At 39.2% G+C, this 23,825-nt stretch overlaps 1 protein-coding gene across 11 annotated transcripts in view; it reads left to right on the top strand.

Annotated features, from left to right (window-relative positions):
• LOC137235424 (uncharacterized) overlaps positions 1-23,825 on the top strand; it is a 993,733-nt gene that overhangs the window by 542,095 nt on the left and 427,813 nt on the right. Inside the window, exons 3-6 of one of the 11 annotated variants that reach the window (XM_067758405.1) lie at positions 458-490; positions 558-739; positions 1,697-1,847; positions 1,905-3,463. The exons of the other annotated variants lie outside the window; for them this stretch is intronic. Of the exons in view, the coding sequence (XP_067614506.1) occupies positions 458-490; positions 558-739; positions 1,697-1,847; positions 1,905-2,176 (638 nt within the window). The 3' untranslated portion in view covers positions 2,177-3,463. Of the gene's footprint in view, positions 1-457; positions 491-557; positions 740-1,696; positions 1,848-1,904; positions 3,464-23,825 lie in introns of those variants that run through there. 11 annotated transcript variants of the gene reach the window in all.

Below are 23,825 nucleotides of genomic sequence, written 5' to 3' on the forward strand. Positions count from 1 at the left end.
TCCAATATATTACCCTTATACGTTTGTTAACCTGGCGCTTTAACTAGATGCAAGAGGACTGCCACCATTTGGAATTGGAAGATTCAATTCCCAAAACCGAATAAAAAAATCTATATGGTAACGTTTTACAAGACGGTGCACCACCTAATTTTTATCAAAAATTATCAAAGGTGGTATCAAATGACGCATCTCGACCTGTTTTAAGAATATGAAAGCGGAAATCAAAAATTGTATTTCTATCGAAAGTTATTCACAAAAATCCGTAAAATGACCGCGAGAGGGTCCGAAGTATGGGGCCCGATCCATAGTTTTTTTGCATAGAACACTTTTCTGCGTTGGCGGCCTTCGGCCGCGCTTATAAAAAATTACCATGGTTGGGTCCGATACCGGTTTGGGGATCAAAACTAAATGCGCGCTTTTTGCATTATTTGGTAATTTGTGCTGTTTTTACTTTCAGAAACCGTCGGAAACCTGAAGGAGACCATTTTGTGTAAGAATGTTAAATATATTTCTATATACATATTACATTTACCTTGATTCAATTTTATTTTCTTTAGCTTTTATGTCTTCCCAAAATGCTGCAGTGATGACTGCACTTGCAGACCAGAAAGTGGTAATGAGCAAGTTAGTTGAAAAAGAAGCTGTAGCGTGCTCAGCAAAATCTTGCTTTCCTCTGTCGTGTGCAGAGGATTCGTTTAAGATTGATGAAAAGGTTGTACCTGAGAATCGGAGTTTGTTTGTAAGTATTTTTTCCAACAGTGAAAATTATAAATAATCAATTCGGTTTGAGGAACTGTAGGTTACCGCCTACCACATGAAAAGTCCTGGGTTCAAATCCCGAGAAAAATCCCAAACATTTAGAAACATATTTTTTCAATTAGAAGAAAATATTTTTCGGCAGTGATTTGGTAAACACTAAGCGTGTATTTGTGCATGAAAAGCTTCTCAGTGAAAATTGATCTGCCTTGCAGATGACGTTCAGAGTCGCCGTAAGCATTTTAGTCGTGTCTCGCCAATTTCTAAGAAAAACAAAAAAAAAGTACTATGCAAATTGAAAGAGAAGTTCGGCCTAAACCTCGTCGTAGGTACATCACGCCAAGTATTAATTTAATTTAATTTCAAAAAACTTTAACTAATTGTCAGTGCGATAAGCGCTCTTGGCTGAGAGTATGGAGTTTGGTTACACCCGATCTTAGACTTAATTTTACTTTTTTAATAAAAAATTAAAAACGAATAGGTGGAAAATTTTTCAAATCTCAATAGATAGTAATTGGTGAATCGGATTAATGACATACGTAAACTAATGACCACACCTACTTATTAAATCCATATTGTATTATCATTTTCACAAATAGTTTGACAGATTCATATTTATCGTTGGCGTAAAATCGGTTACGTCATTGCAGAACAAATACGGATCCAGGAAAAACATCTCAAAAACTATTTTCCATAGCCTTTTGCTGTTTTTCTCCATTGTACTTTCTTCTGGACAGTAAACATTTGTTTTAAAATTTTCTTAATCACATATCGGCAGCTCAATTAAAGTTCCTAACCAACAAATACAAGATATGTGAAAAATTCTTCTTAAAAACAATTTTTGGTTATGGACTTTGTGAATGGAGCTAAAGCTATGTTGTGCTTGGCACGATTTTGTATCATACATGGTCTATACTAATAATCATTTTCACCTTCACAGATTTCAACACTTAGAAACTTTCTGCAAAATTCGGTTAAGAAAAACCTTGAAAAAGTCCTCAGCAGTGCAGTCATAATGGACTACAATGTTGACGGGACGCATGGGAAGAAGGGCCTTAAAGACCACTCAAAGTTTTATTCAGTTTTCTTGGGTAACATCCGTAAGAAGTGTTAAATTTACATAATCTTTATATTTTATTATTTCGCAGAAAAGTGCATACAAGATTTGGTGGTAGCTAATATGAGAAGTAGAACGATTAGAAATAGCTCAAGTCGCAACAAATGGTTTAACTCAATGTTCAAGAAGCTAAAAATAAATAAAATTAGAGCATACCAAGCTGCAAGAGTAATGGACGATACCAATTCATGGTTAATTTATAAAAGTGCATGTAAAAGATACAAACAAGAGATAATAAAGGAAAAAAATAAATACTTTAAGCTAAAAATCAATAGCGCAACAAATCAAAAAGAAGATACTTAAGAATTTAATACTTAGCAAAGATGTAAACGAAATAAGCTCTATAATTTATAAAAACGAAGAAATAAGTGATGAAAATGAAATAGCTGATAAGCTCAATAAATGCTTCATTGAGAGCATAGAATTAATAGATCATTCAGTTGATAAAGAAATATATATTAACAATATTGCTCATTGTCCTGAAACCTTTCATTTTAAAGAAATACAAATTTGCGAACTAAAGGCAATTTGTAAAAAACTTAAGAACAAAAAGGATTGGAATAATCTGAGCCCAAAGATCATTTTGGAAAACTGGAATGTGCTTGGGCCTTTCTTAAGAAAGTTAATAAATCATTCATTAATGAGCGGAGTATTCCCAAATGAATGGAAGGACTCATTGGTAGTGCCAGTTGAAAAAATCGCTAAAACAAAAAAATGTGAAGAGTTTCGTCAAATAAATACTTTGAAGATATTTGAAAAAAATAATGGAAAGTGTTGTGAAAAATCAACTACAAACGTACCTAGAAACTAATAATATACTGTCTCTAAACCAGTCCGGATTTCGTAAGAATCATTCATGTGAAAGTGCAATAAACTTCGTGAATAGGCTCAAATTGAATGAACAGAAAACAAATGTAATGGTGATGAATACAAATAGCGAAATAAATTTAGTGATAAATAATACTAGTATTGAGCAAGTAACCAATATGAAATACTTAGGTGTAATAATAGACAATGAGCTCAAATTTATCAATCACGTGGACTATTTGTGTAAAAAAGCTGCAAAAAAAATTTACTTCTTTAGAAGATTATGAAATAAATTAGACACTTTAACAGCAATGAAAATATACAATACAATCACAACGCCACATTTTGAATACAGTTCCACAATTCTGTACACATCTTGTAACCAATCACAAATAGGAAGAATACAGAAATTACAAAACAAATGTATGAGATCAATAATAAAATGCCACAAATACACCCCAATAAGTCACATGCTTGAAACATTGAAATGGCTATATATTGAGCAAAAACTGATGCTGAATACACTAATAATGATTTTTAAAATTAAACACAACATGGCGCCGATGTATTTAACAAGTTGCATTCAGTATGTTAGAGATACACACCAATATGCTGTGCGGAATGCGAATGATTTTCGACTAGTATTACAGCGGACTACTGCAGCCCAAAGCACATTATTATATAAGGGCCTTAACATATTTAACTCGTTACCTGAGTATATGAAAGGAGAGAATAATATTATGAATTTTAAACGGCTATGCATAGATCTTATTCGAGGCTAAAATACTTTTTTATTACTTAATATATATATTGTATTGTATTGTATTGTATAATCTTTATTTTCTCGTAAATATTTACAATTTCTAGAGTATTACAATATGAAATAAAAATACAAATGAGAAAATAGATAATTACATTAGATGCTCATTCATAGAGCAGAGGAAATGCCATTTCATTCGTTTAGTATTATAAATGCTTATGGGGCGCATAATATTAACAAATTATAACTAATTGCTTACAATTGAAAAGATATAAATATGTATAAGGAAAACAAAAAAATTCAAATTTAGAGATGTCAAGGTACTTTCATCGAATGGAAAAAGAAAAAAGAAAAAAAACAAAACCTCGATGCTAATGGACACAGGTACTTATATTATAGGTCTCAAAAGAGTTTCAATGCCCCCATGATTGAAACCAAGTAGCCACTGTTTCACTTCCCTCAGAAACGCTGCTAGCCTTCTAATGAGTCGTATCTCAGCAGGTAGTTTGTTATATAGATTACGTGATACGATGGTGTAGAAGTTTCGAAAAAGCGTGGTGCGAAAGCTAGGAACTTTTGTTTGAGATAACGTCTTATTTCTCAGATTGTAAAGGTTGTATATTGGACTTTGCGTATACCCGCTCCTTATAAAAAAAATTTTTAAAACTTTAAAATAGTATAAGTGCCGCACAGGAAGAATATTTAATTTTTTGAATAGCTCCATAGAGTGTGTTAAACGACCAGCCTTACATATTCTTCGGATTAGATACTTCTGTAGGATTAAAAGCGGATGGATCTTACTAGCGTAGGCACCACCCCAACAATTGACTCCGTATTGTAATTTTGAATGGATTAGTCTATGATACACCAATAACGCTATTCTATTGGAACACAGTTTTCTTAAGTTATAGAAAGAACGAAGAGCTGATAACATATAAGATTTCATTGCAGAAATATGTGATGACCAACTTAGATTTTGATCGATTATAACACCCAAATATTTGAAATTAGAGGCGACTTCGATCTCAAAACATTGACTGTCACAACTTATTTTCTCATCAAAACTGACAGTTTTGTTATTTTGAGTACAAGTAGTTGAACACAAACGATGCCGCATACATATAGAACTGTGAAAGACAACCTCGTTTTTTGGTATTTCCTTCCCGCAAAGGTTGAAATACATCAACTTCGTTTTGCTGCTTACCACGACCTTATGCCTTGCGAACCAAGATTTTAAAAGGTAAACATCGTGATTAATATCAGCAAAAAGATTAAATTCATTTTTCGATCCATATGCGATGGCAATGTCATCAGCAAAGGCTGTTACTTTACCAATAAAAGGCAAAGAGAATATTGAATTAATGTATATTAAAAATAAGATTAGTCCAAGAACCGAACCCTGTGGAACCCCTAGGGTTATAGGCCTGGGTTCACTTAGATTATTTTCAGCTTTAACTCTCTGAACTCTATTCTCTAGATATGACGTAAACCAATTAATAATGTTACCACGAAAACCTGCGTAGCTAAGCTTGCTTATTAGAATACTATGATCAACCATATCAAGTGCCTTTGTTATGTCTACAAAGAGACTCGCACAACATTTTTTATCATCAATTGACTTATAAATAAAGGAAGAAAAATCTAGAAGAGCATCTTCAGTAGAAAGCCCGGAAATAAAACCAAATTGCTTAGGGCTAAAGAATTTAACTTTGATTAAATACGACAGCACCCTATTTTTTACTGCTTTTTCAAAAATTTTTGAAATTGAAGATAAAAGAGATATGGGCCTGAAGTTATTTTTGTCATTTTTATTCCCCTTTTTAAAGAGTGGTATAACCGTAGCGCATTTTAAGTGAGCAGGAAAAACTCCGGAGGCTATACCTAAATTAAATAAATGTTTTAAAATATAAACAATGTTAAATGCTATGCTCTTAAACTTTCGATTTAATATGCTGTTATTACCACATGAATTAGAGTTACTAAGAGATTTAATTATATTAATAATTTCTGCGCCTGTAATGGTATCAAAGAAAAAACTGTTACTCGGCGGAAGGAGTTCGGCATGCATTGGGTTTGTGTAGCAGGTGCAGGGCTTAGGATTACTGCTTAAATCGGCGGCTTTTCCTACGTTGACAAAGAAATCATTGAGTTCGTTTGCAACTTCCCGAGGCTCCGACACATCTACACCATTCACGTTTAATACGAGCGAGTCGCACTTTCTTTTAGAATTACTGTTTGTTATTCTATTTACAGCATCCCATTCTTTTTTGGAGTTGCCCTGCGCTATGAAAAAAAAGGTTTTGAAAATATTTATCGCGCCTTGTACGTATTTCTTTGTTTACCCTTTTAGTCAACAGAGCCGCACGATTTCTTAGTTTAGTATTCGCCGGATGCCTGTTGCTTTTTTTACGTAATGTGTTTTTCAGCCTGATCTTTTTTAATAAAGTTTGAGTGATCCAAGGTTTAAGAGTTAAAGTTGATCTTTTAGGGAAAATAGAGATACTTGAGTAGTTTATGTGCACCGTAAGTGTTTCCATAAAAAAATTATATGCTTTGTCTACATTTGGCTCATTTAAAACTGTTTCCCATTTTTCAAAGCGAAGTGATTCATTTAAAACATAAAAATTAATTTTCGTAATAGTTGATAATATATCGCAATTTGTAATTCGCCTATTTGCATTTAAATTAGTAAGTTGAATTCCGGTCATACAATGGTCCGAAATTCCAAAGTCAAGGTTTATACCAGCATGCATATTATCTTCAATATTACTAAATCTACCATAAACATGGTCTATACAGGTCCCTGATTCTGGCCTAGTAACTTCATGAATGAAGGAAAATAAACCATGTTCTGCGAGGAGCGCAAGATACTTGTCTAACATAGAATTGGTGCTCATTAAATCAAAATTAAAATCGCCTAATATTACAATATTTTATGCTTTTTCTCTAGTTAAAAAAAGAGAGAATTCATCATGGAACAATTTAAAAGATAGTGAGTGAAATCTATACAGACATACAAAAGTGAAAGGTACATTGCATATTTGCAATGAAATTTTTATTACACCAGCAGCGCTTCATAGACTAAGGCAAGTAACTTCACACTCGTAAAAGTCACGTATAAAAACTCCAACACCACCAGCATTATACGAGTCATTTGTATTTGCAAAAAATTTATAACTAGGAATACTATAGTCATTTATTTCATAAGAAAAAATCCAAATTTCTGAGACAAATATAATATCGGGAAGATTAACAAAGGATTCGAGGTTGCAAACTAAGGAATCGAAATTCTGCTTGAGACTTCTTACATTTTGATGCAAAACTGTAAAGGTAGTGTCTTTGGGTGTTAATATATTAGAGTCATTGAAGACATCAATTACTGTTCATAAGAACAGATCTTATATTCATAATTTCGAATTATAAATAAAACAATTATTGTAATAATAAAACTTAATTAAGATTGATAACAGAAAGATCATCAAACGTTCTTATGATAACAGCTCTATCATTATCGTTTTTTTTTTTCATTAAAAGTTTTGAATTATCTATCCATAGATATTTAAATTTCCGTTCATTTTTTACCTTACTAGCAGCTATAAACAGAACTCTGTAGTAATTTGTAAAGCTGTTGTTTATGTAAATGTTCTTTTTGCTAGCATCAGAAAATATCGACGTATTAAGCTTATTCCTGGCTGTTCGTTTGGCTTTCATAATTTTTTTCTTGCTTTCCATAGACTAAAGCTTAACGCAAACAATCCCACTACTTTTATTACCATTAGTGTGTTTCACGCTAATTTTTTCAATGTCATCATCCATTACCTGCACATTTAATGCAACGCTGAAAATTTTCTTTACGCATTCTTTTACATTGTCTTTGTTTACATTTGGCACACCTACAACGTCAATGGAGTTCTCCAATTGTGCTTCTTCCTTCCAGTTTAATCTACTCTCCAGCTTATCAACTCTTTTTCTCAACTCTGCATTTTCTTCTTTGAGGTTTTGTATGGTATTTAGGCATTCAATGTTGATTTGCTTCAGGTCAAGTATCTCTTTGTACAAGAGTTGAAGAGTTATTTTTCCGTCTATTCAATCATCGCCTGCTGCTGCCTGCTCCGCTGTTTTATACTCAGTTGAGCAGAGCTCACAGAGGATATTAACTTTGATTGGATAACGGTTGGTTGTACAGGTATAAAGGAATCGAGATAGATATAGACTTCCATATATCAAAATCATCAGTATCGAAAAAGAATTTGATTGAGCCATGTCCGTCCGCCCGTCCCTCCGTCCGTCCGTCCGTCTGTCCGTTAACACGATAACTTGAGTAAATTTTGAGGTATCTTGATGAAATTTGGTATGTAGATTCCTGGGCACTCATCTCAGATCGCTATTTAAAATGAACGATATCGGAATATAACCACGCCCACTTTTTCGATATCGAAAATTTCGAAAAACCGAAAAAATGCGATAATTCATTGCCAAAGGCGGTTAAAGCGATGAAACTTGGTAGATGGGTTGACGTTATGACGCAGAATAGAAAATTAGTAAGATTTTGGACAATGGGCGTGGCACCGCCCACTTTTACAAGAAGGTAATTTACAAGTTTTGCAAGCTGTAATTTGGCAGTCGTTGAAGATATCATGACGAAATATGGCAGGAACGTTACTATTATTACTATATATGTGCTAAATAAAAATTAGCAAAATTGAATGAAGAAACGCCCACTTTTTAAAAAAAAATTTTTTTTAAATTCAAATTTTAACAAAAAATTTAATATCTTTACTGTATATAAGTAAATTAATTCAAAATTCAACTCCAGTAATGATATGATGCAACAAAATACAAAAATAAAAGAAAATTTCAAAATGGGCGTGGCTCCGCCCATTTTCATTTAGTTTGTCTAGAATACTTTTAATGCCATAAGTCGAACAAAAATTTACCAATCCTTCTCAAATTTGGTAGGGGCATAGATTCTATGACGGTAACTGTTCTCTCTGAAAATGGGCGAAATCGGTGGAAGCCACGCCCAGTTTTTAAACACAGTCCACCGTCTGTCCTTCCGCTCGGCCGTTAACACAATAACTTGAGCAAAAACCGATATATCTTTACTAAACTTGGCCCACGAACTTATCTGAACTCACTTTATCTTGGTATAAAAAATGGCCGAAATCCGACCATAACCACGCCCACTTTATCGATATCGAAAATTACGAAAAATGATATCGCGAGAACGCCTTCACATATACATCTAAGGGCCACTCGCTTTTAAACCCTCATTAATACCTTTAATTTGATATCCATATCGTACAAACACATTCTAGAGTCACCCCTGGCCCACCCTAGTGGCGATATCTCGAAAAGGCGTCCACCTATAGACCTAATGCCCACTCCCTCTTAAAATGCTCAGTAACACCTTTCGTTTGATACCCATATCGTACAAACATTCTAGAGTCAGTCCTGGCCCACCCTAATGGCAATATCCCAAAAAGGCGTCCACCTATAGACCTAATGTCCACTCCCTCTTAAAATGCTCAGTAACACCTTTCGTTTGATACCCATATCGTACAAACATTCTAGAGTCACCCCTGGCCCACCCTAATGGCGATATCTCGAAAAGGCGTCCACCTATAGACCTAATGCCCACTCCCTCTTAAAATTCTCAGTAACACCTTTCGTTTGATATCCATATCGTACAAACATTATAGAGTCACCCCTGGCCCACCCTAATGGCGATATCTCGAAAAGGCGTCCACCTATAGACCTAATGCCCACTCCCTCTTAAAATGCTCAGTAACACCTTTCGTTTGATACCCATATCGTACAAACATTCTAGAGTCACCCTTGGTCCACCTTTATGGCGATATCTCGAAAAGGCGTCCACCTATAGAACTAAGGATTACTCCCTTTTAAAATACTCATTGCCACCTTTCATTTGATACCCATATCGTACAAACACATTCTAGAGTCACCCCTGGCCCACCCTAATGGCGATATCTCGAAAAGGCGTCCACCTATAGACCTAATGCCCACTCCCTCTTAAAATGCTCAGTAACACCTTTCGTTTGATACCCATATCGTACAAACATTATAGAGTCACCCCTGGCCCACCCTAATGGCGATATCTCGAAAAGGCGTCGACCTAATGACCTAATGCCCACTCCCTCTTAAAATGCTCAGTAACACCTTTCGTTTGATACCCATATCGTACAAACACATTCTAGAGTCACCCCTGGCCCACCCTAATGACGATATCTCGAAAAGGCGTCCACCTATAGACCTCATGCCCACTCCCTCTTAAAATGCTCAGTAACACCTTTCGTTTGATACCCATATCGCACAAACATTCTAGAGTCACCCTTGGTCCACATTTATGGGGATATCTCGAAAAGGCGTCCACCTATAGAACTAAGGATTACTCCCTTTTAAAATACTCATTACCATCTTTCATTTGATACCCATATCATACAAACACATTCTAGAGTCACCCCTGGCCCACCCTAATGGCGACATTTCGAAAAGGCGTCTACCTATAGACCTAATGCCCACTCCCTCTTAAAATGCTCAGTAACACTTTTCGTTTGATACCCATATCGTACAAACACATTCTAGAGTCACCCCTGGCCCACCCTAATGACGATAGCTCGAGGGATTCAAGGGGTTGTGTAGCGCAATATATAGCTTCTCCAACCCAATTGTCAACCTCACCTTCGAGCGGCGAATCCCGTTTCACTAACAGACGAGGCTCTGGCGACCCCAAGCTCCTCATGGAACTTGGGGGTGGGGAGGGAGGGATGGCCTGAAGGTTTAATGTGGCCATATAAATCGTTCCCGAGATGGTCGGGCCAGCACCTTAATGGTGCTGTGTTACCGGAGCGTATCGGATCTGTATCCGACAAAGGACCATCACATCGATAACACTCCCCAATGCCTTCGGGGAGTAACTAATCGCTACAACAACAACAACAACAACGATAGCTCGAAAAAGCGTCCACCTATAGACCTAATGCCCACTCCCTCTTAAAATTCTCAGTAACACCTTTCGTTTGATACCCATATCGTACAAACATTCTAGAGTCACCCCTGGCCCACCCTAATGGCGATATCTCGAAAAGGCGTCTACCTATAGACCTAATGCCCACTCCCTCTTAAAATGCTCAGTAACGCCTTTCGTTTGATACCCATATCGTACAAACATTCTAGAGTCACCCTTGGTCCACCTTTATGGCGATATCTCGAAAAGGCGTCCACCTATAGAACTAAGGATTACTCCCTTTTAAAATACTCATTACCACCTTTCATTTGATACCCATATCGTACAAACACATTCTAGAGTCACCCCTGGCCCACCCTAATGGCGATATCTCGAAAAGGCGTCCACCTATAGACCTAATGCCCACTCCCTCTTAAAATGCTCAGTAACACCTTTCGTTTGATACCCATATCGTACAAACATTCTAGAGTCACCCCTGGTCCACCCTAATGGCGATATCTCGAAAAGGCGTCCGCCTATAGACCTAATGCCCACTCCCTCTTAAATGCTCAGTAACACCTTTCGTTTGATACCCATATCGTACAAACACATTCTAGAGTCACCCCTGGCCCACCCTAATGACGATATCTCGAAAAGGCGTCCACCTATAGACCTAATGCCCACTCCCTCTTAAAATGCTCAGTAACACCTTTCGTTTGATACCCATATCGTACAAACACATTCTAGAGTCACCCCTGGCCCACCCTAATGACGATGTCTCGAAAAGGCGTCCACCTATAGACCTCATGCCCACTCCCTCTTAAAATGCTCAGTAACACCTTTCGTTTGATACCCATATCGTACAAACATTCTAGAGTCACCCTTGGTCCACATTTATGGCGATATCTCAAAAAGGCGTCCACCTATAGAACTAAGGATTACTTCCTTTTAAAATACTCATTACCATCTTTCATTTGATACCCATATCATACAAACACATTCTAGAGTCACCCCTGGCCCACCCTAATGGCGACATTTCGAAAAGGCGTCTACCTATAGACCTAATGTCCACTCCCTCTTAAAATGCTCAGTAACACCTTTCGTTTGATACCCGTATCGTACAAACATTCTAGAGTCACCCCTGGCCCACCCTAATGGCGATATCTCGAAAAGGCGTCCACCTATAGACCTAATGCCCACTCCCTCTTAAAATTCTCAGTAACACCTTTCGTTTGATACCCATATCGTACAAACATTCTAGAGTAATCCCTGGCCCACCCTAATGGCGATATCTCGAAAAGGCGTCCACCTATAGACCTAATGCCCACTCCCTCTTAAAATGCTCAGTAACACCTTTCGTTTGATACCCATATCGTACAAACATTCTAGAGTCACCCCTGGCCCACCCTAATGGCGATATCCCAAAAAGGCGTCCACCTATAGACCTAATGTCCACTCCCTCTTAAAATGCTCAGTAACACCTTTCGTTTGATGCCCATATCGTACAAACATTCTAGAGTCACCCCTGGCCCACCCTAATGGCGATATCTCGAAATAGCGTCCACCTATAGAACTAAGGCCCACTCCCTTTTAAAATACTCATTAAAACCTTTCATTTGATTCCCATATCGTACAAACACATTCTGGAGTCACCCCTGCTCCACCTTTATGGCTTTATCCCAAAAAGGCGTCCACCTATAGACCTAATGTCCACTCCCTCTTAAAATGCTCAGTAACACCTTTCGTTTGATACCCATATCGTACAAACATTCTAGAGTCACCCCTGGCCCACCCTAATGGCGATATCCCAAAAAGGCGTCCACCTATAGACCTAATGTCCACTCCCTCTTAAAATGCTCAGTAACACCTTTCGTTTGATGCCCATATCGTACAAACATTCTAGAGTCACCCCTGGCCCACCCTAATGGCGATATCTCGAAATAGCGTCCACCTATAGAACTAAGGCCCACTCCCTTTTAAAATACTCATTAAAACCTTTCATTTGATTCCCATATCGTACAAACACATTCTGGAGTCACCCCTGCTCCACCTTTATGGCTTTATCCCAAAAAGGCGTCCACCTATAGACCTAATGTCCACTCCCTCTTAAAATGCTCAGTAACACCTTTCGTTTGATACCCATATCGTACAAACATTCTAGAGTCACCCCTGGCCCACCCTAATGGCGATATCTCGAAAAGGCGTCCACCTATAGACCTAACGCCCACTCCCTCTTAAAATGCTCAGTAACACTTTTCGTTTGATACCCATATCGTACAAACATTCTAGAGTCACCCCTGGCCCACCCTAATGGCGATATCTCGAAAAGGCGTCCACCTATAGACCTAACGCCCACTCCCTCTTAAAATACTCATTAACACCTTTCATTTGATACCCATATCGTACAAACACGTTCTAGAGTCACCCCTTGTCCACCTTTATAGCGATATCTCGAAAAGGCGTCCACCTATAGAACTAAGGCCCACTCCCTTTTAAAATACTCACTAACAACTTTCATTTGATACCCGTATCGTACAAACACGTTCTAGAGTCACCCCTGGTCCAACTTTATGGTGATATTTCGAAATGGCGTCCACCTATAGAACTAAAGCCCACTCCCTTTTAAAATACTCATTAAAACCTTTCATTTGATTCCCATATCGTACAAACACATTCTAGAGTCACCCCTGGTCCACCTTTATGGCGATATCTCGAAAAGGCGTCCACCTATAGAACTAAGGATCACTCGCTTTTAAAATAATCATTACCATCTTTTATTTGAAAGCCATATCGTACAAACACATTCTAGAGTCACCCCTGGTCCACCTTTATGGCGATATCCCGAAATGGCGTCCACCTATAGAACTATGGCCCACTCACCTTCCATTTGATACCCATGTCATACAAACACATTCCAGGGTTACCCTAGGTTCATTTTCCTACATGGTGATTTTCCCTTATTGTGTCTCCAAAGCTCTCATCTGAGTATGTAATGTTCGGCTACACCCGAACTTAGCCTTCCTTACTTGTTTAATTTGGTTTTGTTTTCATAACAAAAACAAAAAAACAGTAAGATGTTTTTTTATTACATACAAATTTTGCAAGTTTTCTTTGTGGGCAAGGAATCAGAATGACCATCTGCGTTTTAGACTTTTTAGCTCACGTATTATATTCCAGTTTCCTGCATCATTCCATAGTCCTCTTCTGTGGGATTTTCTTCAAATTCTTTAGAAATGTATATCTCTGAAGAGATCAAGGCCTAGCTTTGCTTCCAATTTGGATTATTAGTTTTTCTACAAAAAAACTTTTTCTGCTAAGACGGATGAACTTTTGGTGCCAAGGCAATGTGGACGAACAAACGATCGCATTTTTGAGGGATGGGCCGGCACACTACCTCTATACAACGGCGCGCCGCGGCGACGGGATTTGGCCGTACTAGAGGTTTACGCCGATCGGCGTTCTTACTTTAAAAAACTAGATTTTTCTATTTAAAGTAATAATATTTAATTTTAAAGAAATCAACGTTCAGCCCATTTCGGAAAGATCCGGGGTTTTTGCCTCAAAATCTCGCGGATCGTTCAAAAAATTTCAAGAGAAGCTCCTTGCGGAGGGACTGTCCTTCATTGACTTACTCCAATGAGGCTTCGAACCAAACCCTGCTCTTAGGAAATGGTAATGCTGCGTCTGCTGAAAAAATAGAGCTATTGATAATGGTCACACTTTTGTCTGTATATCTTCTGCCAAGCGTAGTTTCACCGAACGAGCTGGTTACGCAGAAGGGCGACTTACGATTGCTATTAATGATCAGTTGATACTAATGACTCTCGTGGCACAGTTTTAACGATATGCATCAATGCCTATTGTTGATCACACCAAAGGGCGCCTCCAGTTTTTTCGGCTGTTTTTAAGAGCTACAACTGCCGATGTGCGAACAGTAGCAATCCCTACCACCAGTCGCTTTCACGTCTCCGGGCCCTTACACCATATGCCAGCACAGAAGCTATAGGACTGCGAATTCGAACTGATACCTTCGTCGATGTCACTTTCCTGGAAGCTCTATGTGTAGCTCCGAAGACATCCGTTATGTTTTTGTCGCGCTATGCTGTCGAGCTGCACTGAGAAACACCTTGAAACGTTAGGGGCTGACTATTCGGCCAAGGATGCCGCCCTGTAAATCGTAAACAGTCTAAGTGGATGCCATTGCCTAGCTATGGGTGAAAATAGTATAATCCTCGGCGTATTTATATAATTTAAATTTTACAAGGACTTTGGACACAATTTTTAAAACGTAGACCAAAATTTGCAGACGTTTGTGTTCACAACATTGATTTCAAAAGTCTTCGTTAAACCAAACCGATATTTTAGAATGAAAGTCGATAGGCTATAATCAGTGTGATATCCATAAGCTATTTTATAGTTTCGAAAATAATCCTCAGATGTTTGAATATAAACCGAAGTGATTTTTCAAACCCTTCTCTTGCGTACATATATCTTCAACTTAAGTATGAGGTGAGAATCATTTCAAAGGAGTGTTTAAACCCCTACAACCTACTAAAGGATTTCGTATCACTGATTTCGCTTATTCTTTTAGCCAATCGGGATGCAGAATTTTTGAAAAAATCATTACCTTTTTCGGGTAATTTGTTTTTTGTTTTTAACATGAGGATAATTTGAAAACATGTAAAATTTAACTGCTAGTTACTTTCTGACGAAGGTTAAACAATAATGAAAGTATGTGAATCGCTCCCAGTTCATTTCGTTAGAATATCAAGCAATTAACAGCTCTAAAGAGCAGGGCAAAATATAAAAAGTATTGTCAGTCAGAATTATAGTTAACTGAAGCGAAAAGCAAAACTCGTATTGAATTCTAGTAACAAAATTTACAAATCTAGTGATAAGTTGCTTTCAGGTGGACATAGCACATATTTTTTTATACCCGCTGTACTTTTACACAGCGTATTATAACCTTGATTGGATAACGGTTGGTGTACAGGTATAAAGGAATCGAGATAGATATAGACTTCCATATATCAAAATCATCAGTATCGAAAAAAAATTTGTTTGAGCCATGTCCGTCCGTCCGTCTATCCGTCTGTCCTTTAACACGATAACTTGAGCAAATATTGAGATATCTTCACCAAATTTGGTACACGAGCTTATCTGGGCCCAGAATATATTGGTATTGAAAATGAGCGAAATCGGATGATAACCACGCCCACTTTTAAATATATAACATTTTGCGAAACACAAAAAACCTGATTATTTAGTAAACAATACACAAATTTGACGTATGGACTGATATTGAGACTCTTGATAAAAATTTAAAAAAATTGTGATAAAATCAAGTTTACAAATATTATTAATCATAAATCAAAAATCGTTAAATCTATCGTAACAAAATTCGGCAGAGATGTTGCCTTTACTATAGGGACTGCTTTGAAGAAAAATTAACGAAATCGGTTAAGGACCACGCCCACTTTTATATAAAAGATTTCTAAAAGGGTCGTGGACGAATAAAATAAGTTTTATCTTTGCAAAAATGAGCTTTATATCAATGGTATTTTATTGCCCGTGGATTTATAACAATAAAAAGGAAAATTTTCAAATTTTAAAAAATGGGCGTGGCACCGCCCCTTTTATGACTAAGCAATTTTCTATGTTTCGGGAGCCATAACTCAATGAAAAATTAAGGGATCGTAATAAAATTGGTTACACAAATTTTCCCTATAGCAGGAAATATTTCTAGAGAAAATGGACGAGATCGATTGTAGACCACGCCCACTTTTATATAAAAGATTTTTAAAAGGGTCGTAGACGAAAATAATAAGCTATATCTTAGCGAAAAAGAGCTTTGTATCAATAGAATTTTACTTTCTAAATTGAATTATAACATTAAATTGTAAAACACTGAAATTTTAGAAAATTGGTGTGGCACCGCCCCTTTTTTGTCTTAACAATTTTCAATGGTTCGGGGGCCATAACTCGAAGAAAAATTTACATTTCGTAACAAAATTGGGTACACCTATTTTGCTTATAGCAGGAAATATTTATAGTAAAAACGGATAAGATTGGTTAAGGACCACGCCTACTTTTATATAAATGACTTTAAAAAGGGCCGTAGGCAAAAATAATAAGTGAAATCTTAGCGAAAAATAGTTTTGTACCAATCGTATTTTTATTGTTCTGTTATATCTTTATTTTAAAATAAACAGTAGGGAAATCCCCATATCTGAAGAAAAACTGCATTATTACCCGCTCAAGGTCATTGATGTTAGCCTCTGTATCCTTTTTGCTGCTTTTAAGTGAAAATTAGTTCAGAATAGAACCACATGTATATGTATTATTGCGCAGCCTTGTAACACTATTAAGTATACAAAACAAACAACAACAGCATTCAGAGTGTACAGCAGGTATGTAATGTTCGGTTTCACTCGAACTTAGACTTCCTTACTTGTTTTAATATGAAAGTTTCTTGGACCAAACACGTTTGCATAACAACGCATAATAATATGTAAAAAATAACATCATAGTAACTTTCTTTTTGTAAAATGATGTGGTTTTAGTTTCTCTACCTAACTGCATTGAAGTCTCACTTTTCAAAAAAAGTGGACTTAGCAGGTTTGCCTACGAAACCAGGGATATGTGCATTCAAAAAATTTGGAGACGAACATATTTATGTATACTTATTATTATTATTTTTTTTAAGTTTAAATGTGTAATTTTTAATTTTTAATTGTAAATTATTTTATTAAACATTATTACAAAGATCTTTGTTATTACTGTTTTAAATTTAATTAAATAAAATTAAGAAAAACTAAACAAATGATGCTTAAAGGCATTAAACAAAGTAAACAAAGTCATGTTCGACTTGGGTTATTTTATATGAATTCCTGTTCTTTATTAATTTTTTTAAAAAATTATCCAAAGAGAGCATTTAAGTTTATTATATAACTTTTCTTGTAGTATTTAATTATGTTTTAATAACTTGTTGAATTCGGTGATGCAAAATCCGCGTTAAGCTGACATCGAAAGCGCCTGTTTTTTTAAATAACTTATGAACGGTTAGAAAGAGTTAAGTTTCGCAATTGAATGACGCGCATCCGTTGATACCCCTTTCGAGGTAGGTAGGTAGGTGTAATGGCTGCGACCATGGTCGCCCAAGTAGCTAATGAAAAGCCGTTTTGATGCCATAAAACTTGGCTGAACCTACTGAGTACTACATGGATATCTTTTAAAACCAACCTGAGTTGTTTATAAAATCAATAATGTTTGCCATCCCTATTTCCACTAATCTTCCTAGATCTTCTAGCCAGAGCCGGGCTTTTACACAGAAAATGCTCGACAGTCTCTTTTTCATCTCTACTTTTACAACTTCTGCAGTGGTCATTGTGCGGAGTACCCTCTTTTCCGCGTGCGTGCCTAAAGCCTATGGCTGTCGGCCTGGATCTCCCCAGCAGACGTCTTGTTTCCCTTTCATCGTAATCCCACCAAATAGCTTATGAAATCGCACAACCCGCGGTTCTCTTCAATTTTTGTTGGGCTTTGTTCACACAAAAATCTCGAATAACTCCCTTGGCCACCCCCAGGGGTAGATCTACTTCGACACTGGCTATTCCCTCACCACCCTCTGCTGACCTATGTGCCAGGTCGTCAGCCATCTCATTTCCCTCGATTCCCCTATGTCCCGGAACCCAGATAATGGACATTTCCAGAGTGTCGGTAAGCGCCGATAAGATTTGTTTGCATGACCTTACCAGCTTTGAAATAGTGTATGGTGCAGCTATCGCCTTAATTACGCTTCTGGCCTCGAGCAGTTTACAGGCCTGCCAATTTGCGAGGACTTATGCTTGAAATACACTGCAGTATGACGGTAGTTTGAGCGACGTAGAAATTTCTAGGGAGTGCGAGAAGATACCAGCTCCCACCCCTTAGTCCAACTTAGAGCCATCAGTGTAGATTAGTATGCCGCTACCCACAGGAGCCGCTCCCCTCTTCCAATCATTCCTACTGGGAATGATAATGGTGATGTTGCCCTCAAACTGAAGTTTGCGGGGATTATAATCTATATCGGAATTTAGTACTCCCGTCTGGAGTAGATTAAGGATGCTGCCATGCCCCTTCTGAGTATCCTTCCAACACTCAGCCTGTCTAAGTCTCAGTGCGGTCTGCGCCGCTGTACATTGTATGTGCAACTATCGCATGATGGGGTCCAAAGCCGCAGTGGGGTAGGTGCGGCGAGCTCCGGCGGCCCCAACGCACGCAGGTGGTTGGACCTTCTGTAGGCTGGTAAGGTTGCACTTCTTGCTAAGAGCTTCCCACCACACTATAGAGCCATACGTCAGCATTGGCCGCACTACTGCCTCATAGAGGACCATCTTCGGCCTGAGACCCCACTTCTTACCGAACAATTCTTTACAAGCATAGAGAGCGACGCAGGCCTTCCGCACTCGCTCCTCGATGCACACTTTCCAATTGAGTTTTGATTCTATTGTTAGTCCCAGGTACATAGTACTGCTTGATAGTGTTTATTGCGGGCCCTTTTTGCTCACTCAAAACCGAATTTATTTTTTATTTATAGGCACTCTATGATTAATTTAAATATTCGCTTCACTAATTTTCCTCAACAATTTATTTACTTTTAACACGCACCTGATTTCTCTTTATTGCTTGTTTGTGAAGTTTGGATTTTAGATCCAATTCCCCCTCTCTATTTTGCTTTCAATGGTTTTTGTATTGTAATTGTACAGCCTTATCCTTTTCCTTTTCTTCCCTCTTTATTATCGCTTTTCTTTCCAGTTGATATTATATGTATTATTTGTTGTTGCTATGAGCACGACGGGTCGTGGGACCAAATGTTTCGGTACGCAAACAAAATTGTGTGCAAGTTCGAACTCACGGCAACTCTAACGAAATGGAAAGGAGGAAATTAATTTTGGGTAAAGTATAAAAATGTATAAGTTTACTGTATACGAAAACGTAGCATATACGATGTTTAGGCAGGATGCCTAACTTTTCCGGATCTGATTGCGATCCCCCCAAATGCAACTCTGCAAATCGATACTCGATACTCGACTTAATTTATAACCACCCACACCATCACCGCCACATCCAGTACCATTTACCCCCCGGTACTACCGTCAAGTATTCCGTCGGGAGGTAGGTTAAGCACTAAGCTCTACGTCTGTCGGGGTCACGTTGCAGTACTTAGATAGTGCCGCGGTATGGTTAACGCTGGGACTGACACGCCCTGCTTACTACCTGAATGTGCTTGGCGCATCACTTCTACAAATATTTGCAAGCCTACCTTAAACACTGTGCATATAGTGCTTGTGGCATGCTTGTGCGTTCGACTACTTGTATTGTAGGGTTTTGTTTTTTATATATGTATATATGTGTAAATAAATTATATATGTATAAATAGAATTTTTTATTTTTTTTTATTTTTTTTTTTTATTTTTTTTATTTCAATAGGTTTTCCGTTTTTCATTTAATTTTTTTTTTTGTTTGTTTTTTTTTTTTCCACAATACGTAACGGGGCTTTCCTCGTACTTCCACCGGTTGGAGAGGTCTTCTCTCCAATCCGAGTATAAACTCTGATTACATGTGAGACGTTTACCCTCATACTCGTTGTTTCTACGGTTGGAGAGGCGTTGTCTCCAATCCGTAGGTTTGTCGTTGCGTGTATGTTGACTGCTTTTGGTCGCACGATTGAAGAGGCCGTGTCTCCAATCCGTGCTTTATTCCTTCACCTGGGGCAGTATTCCAACGGTTGAAGAGGCCTTGTCTCCAATCCGTCGCCTGGTTTGCTATTACATTACCTACATATATTACGGTATTTTCTTATTTTATCATTCTCACGCCGCTAATTGTACGGAGGCCTTGCATCCAATACGTGCTCAGCTCGATCCCCTTCACCTTAGCAGTTTTTTATCCACCCACACAACTCGACTGTTCAATGTTCGCTGCTGCGCCGTAGCCTTTCAAGACTTCGTAGACACTTCATTATTTCCGCTATTACATCGCACGCCGCTGACCATTTTACCTTGCTTTGTAGCATGCATCCAACAATTGTTTCAGGAGTGTAATCATCTCCAAATATTCTGCACAGTTTTCATCTCGAGCTATAGAACCTAGGACACTCGAAAAATACATGGTAAACATCTTCTACTGTATCGCCGCCGCAGTGATCGCATATGTTGTTAGGCTCGTGATTGAATCGGTGCAAATATTCCTTAAAGCAGCCGTGACCACTCAGAAACTGTGTGAGGTAGAAATCCACCTCGCCGTGCTTTCTAGATATCCATATATTAATATCTGGGATACATCGGTGTGTCCAGCGACCATTTGTTGAGGCACTCCACCTGAGCTGCCAGTTCTGCACGCTTCGCTCTCGTGCTCCGTCTCGTGGGCCTGTGACGTGAAGCTTTTCTACTCCAGCAGCCGTTTCATATTCCAGCACTCTACCTTCAAAATAGCTGCGTATGATCCTACGCAGGTAAAGGGATATGCCTATCTGCTCCAGCGTGTCTAGAATTTTTGCCCAATTGGCAGTGTTGAAGGCATTTTTTACATCTAAAGTAACGATAAGGCAATATTCCTTAGAGCCATCGAGCCATCGGGTGCCACTTATGGCTTCTTGGGCCACTTCCTTCCCCATGTTCACAGCTTGGATGGTGGATCTTCCTTTCCTAAACCCAAACTGGTTATCGGAAATACCACCCATATCTTCAATTTCTTTTTCGAGTCGATTATAGAGGACTCGCTCAAGAACCTTACCGGCGGAGTCGAGCAGGCAAATGGGCCTGTAGCTAGATGGTTCCGCCGTATTTTTACCAAACTTTGGCAGCAGGACCAGCTTTTGTCATTTCCATATTGTAGGAAATGTCCCCTCAGCCAAGCATGCATTAAATAGTTCCGCAAATGTTGGCGTGTTATGAGAGCTAGTTTGAGTGCTCTATTTGGTACCCCGTCTGGGCCAGGAGACTTGCGGTCTTGCAGTCTATTCACCGCTTGAAGGACCTCGACGACGGTAACCTCGTCAAATGAGTATAGTACGGCGCCTGATGTGGGAGACACTAGCTCCCTTTGCGTGGGAAATAAAGTATCTACCACGTTTCTGAGAAAAGAGGGGCATGTTGGCATCGCCTCTCCTTTGTGTTTCAATTTCTTAAAAACCAATTTATAAGCTGTGCCCCAAGGGTCATTCTCGACGTCATCGCAAAGCTTGAGAAAGCATTCGCGCTTACTATCTTTTATTGCTCTCTTAAGTGCGAGTCGCGCTCTTTTGTAGGTAGCTCTGCACTCTAGAAATTCCGGTCTCCCTCTGGCTCGTTGATAGCGCCTCCTAGCCTGAATACACTCTCTCCTTAGGGAGTGTATGCGCTCGTTCCACCAAAATGTGGAACAATGTTGTTTGCGCTTGGGCTTTCTAGTCATTGACGCATCGCATGCTGCTCTAATATCCGCCATTAATTTATTCGCCATGTCGTTAGCACTTCCTCTATGTTCGACTGTTGTCAACATCAGCTTGAATATGTCGGGGTCGAAAGTATTGATATTCCAACCTCTGTTTTTTAGGGGTGGCTGTATAGTGGGCCGCCCTCCCCCCTCGAGGTTGATGTCCACCACAATCGCTGAGTGATCGCTTTGGGTATAGCAATCACTGATTTTCCACTCAGCTAACCTGTAGAGATTGGCTCTGACAAACGTTATGTCGATTACGGAGCCGAACCCATTTCTTAAGAAGGTGTTTTGCCCACCCACGTTAAGGAGCGCTACATCAAGGCATGCAAATGCTTCTTCCCTTTGGGAGATGTTCTCTGTGAGCCCCACTCTATAGCCCATGCATTAAAGTCTCCCGCGATGACAAAACGCTCCCGCAACGTCGCATCCATGGCTATTTTCCCGACGATTTCTTCGAACGTGTCCAGCGGCGTACTAGGTGGTATATAGCAACTGTAAACGTAAATGCCATCAATCTTACCGCATACGAATCCTCGTTCCTTAAGTATTAATTCCGCATATAAGGGATTATGTCTGCAGGACCAAATAGCAGTCTTGCTCAATTCGTCTTGTATCCAATTCGGAGTCTTCGCTCTGTAGGGCTCACTAAGAAGTGCTAAGTCAATCTTCAACTCCAAAACTGTTTGTACCAGAAGGTCCTGGGCTGCTTCACAATGGTTAAGATTAAGTTGCAATAATCTCATAAAGGTCTTTGTTTCTGGACCGCTTCTTTATATACTGGGCACTTACAGCCACCAGTGTGATGGTCTGTGCCGCTGAGCCCTCTTCTAGCGCACAATAAGCACTTAAGCGCGTTAGTGCATGATTTCGCCGCGTGCCCTTCGCCCCCGCACTTAAAGCAAACGCCTTTGAGATTGGATTCGGTGCCGCAGTTTCTTGCTATGCATCCGAACTCGAGACAGTTAAAGCATCGTTTCGGCTGAACTTTTGCTCGGACTCGGCATATGACCCATCCGATTCGTAAGTTCCCGAACTAACTCGGTGGGTAAAGACATAGTCGCAGTCTGCGTGCCGCCGTACGCTTTGCGCAAGGATCGCACACAAGACGGCTTAGCATTTAAGCCTGCAAGCTGTGTGTTCAGCGCCTGGCAGACCTCTTCAACCGTCGTTACTTCGTCTATATCGCGTATTTCGCACAGAGACTCCTCCTTGAGGGACTTGACATCGGCTTTCCCTGAGAGAGCTTGTCCTACAGCTGCTTCAAGTTTTGCAGTGTCCGTTTCCGACTGCCTACTGAGTTGGAAGAGGAGTTCTCCTTTAGCAGTATTGCGGATCTTACGAACCATTGTAATCATTTCTCTCAGTGACTCTTCATTTTTCACAGCTTTAAGGATATCCGCGTATGAGCAATCGCCTGAGCTTTTGATCAGGATTGCGTCGGGCGGGCTGGTCTCTGCTTCGGGCGCTTTTGCTTTTTAACCGTCGCCCAAGCTCCTGCTTTTTCTGGTTCTTTCACTACTTCTGTTACTTCCTTCGTTGGTGCGTTCACGACTACTGAGGTCTTTTGCGCGTTCTTTTTCTTCTTTGGTCGCACCTGCGGCGATGGCGTACCCCCGGATGCGCACTCACGGCCACGTTTTGTAGATTTCTGGTGCACGCTTTGTGACAGAGATGGGGTAGTCTGTGACTGCTTCACTTCCCAGCAAGAATTACTCGTCTTCTTGAGCGCATCCGTGGCTTGCTCATAGGAGATCGCAATAGCCTTGACCAAATCCCGAAGGTTTTGGTTAATGGTGCGTTTTCCACTTCCTACAAACTCCTTCATCTCCTTAATGAGCTTTCCAAGGCACTGGAAAGCATTTTCGTCGTCTGATCCGCCCTCTGCCCCTGGCCCTGATTCGCGCAGTCTCTGCGAAGAAGCACTAATGGGTGGAGCGGAACGTGGAGGCGACTGC

Source organism: Eurosta solidaginis, chromosome X (assembly GCF_040869045.1).
Source record: "Eurosta solidaginis isolate ZX-2024a chromosome X, ASM4086904v1, whole genome shotgun sequence".
In the NCBI taxonomy this organism is placed as follows: Eukaryota; Metazoa; Arthropoda; class Insecta; order Diptera; family Tephritidae; genus Eurosta; species Eurosta solidaginis.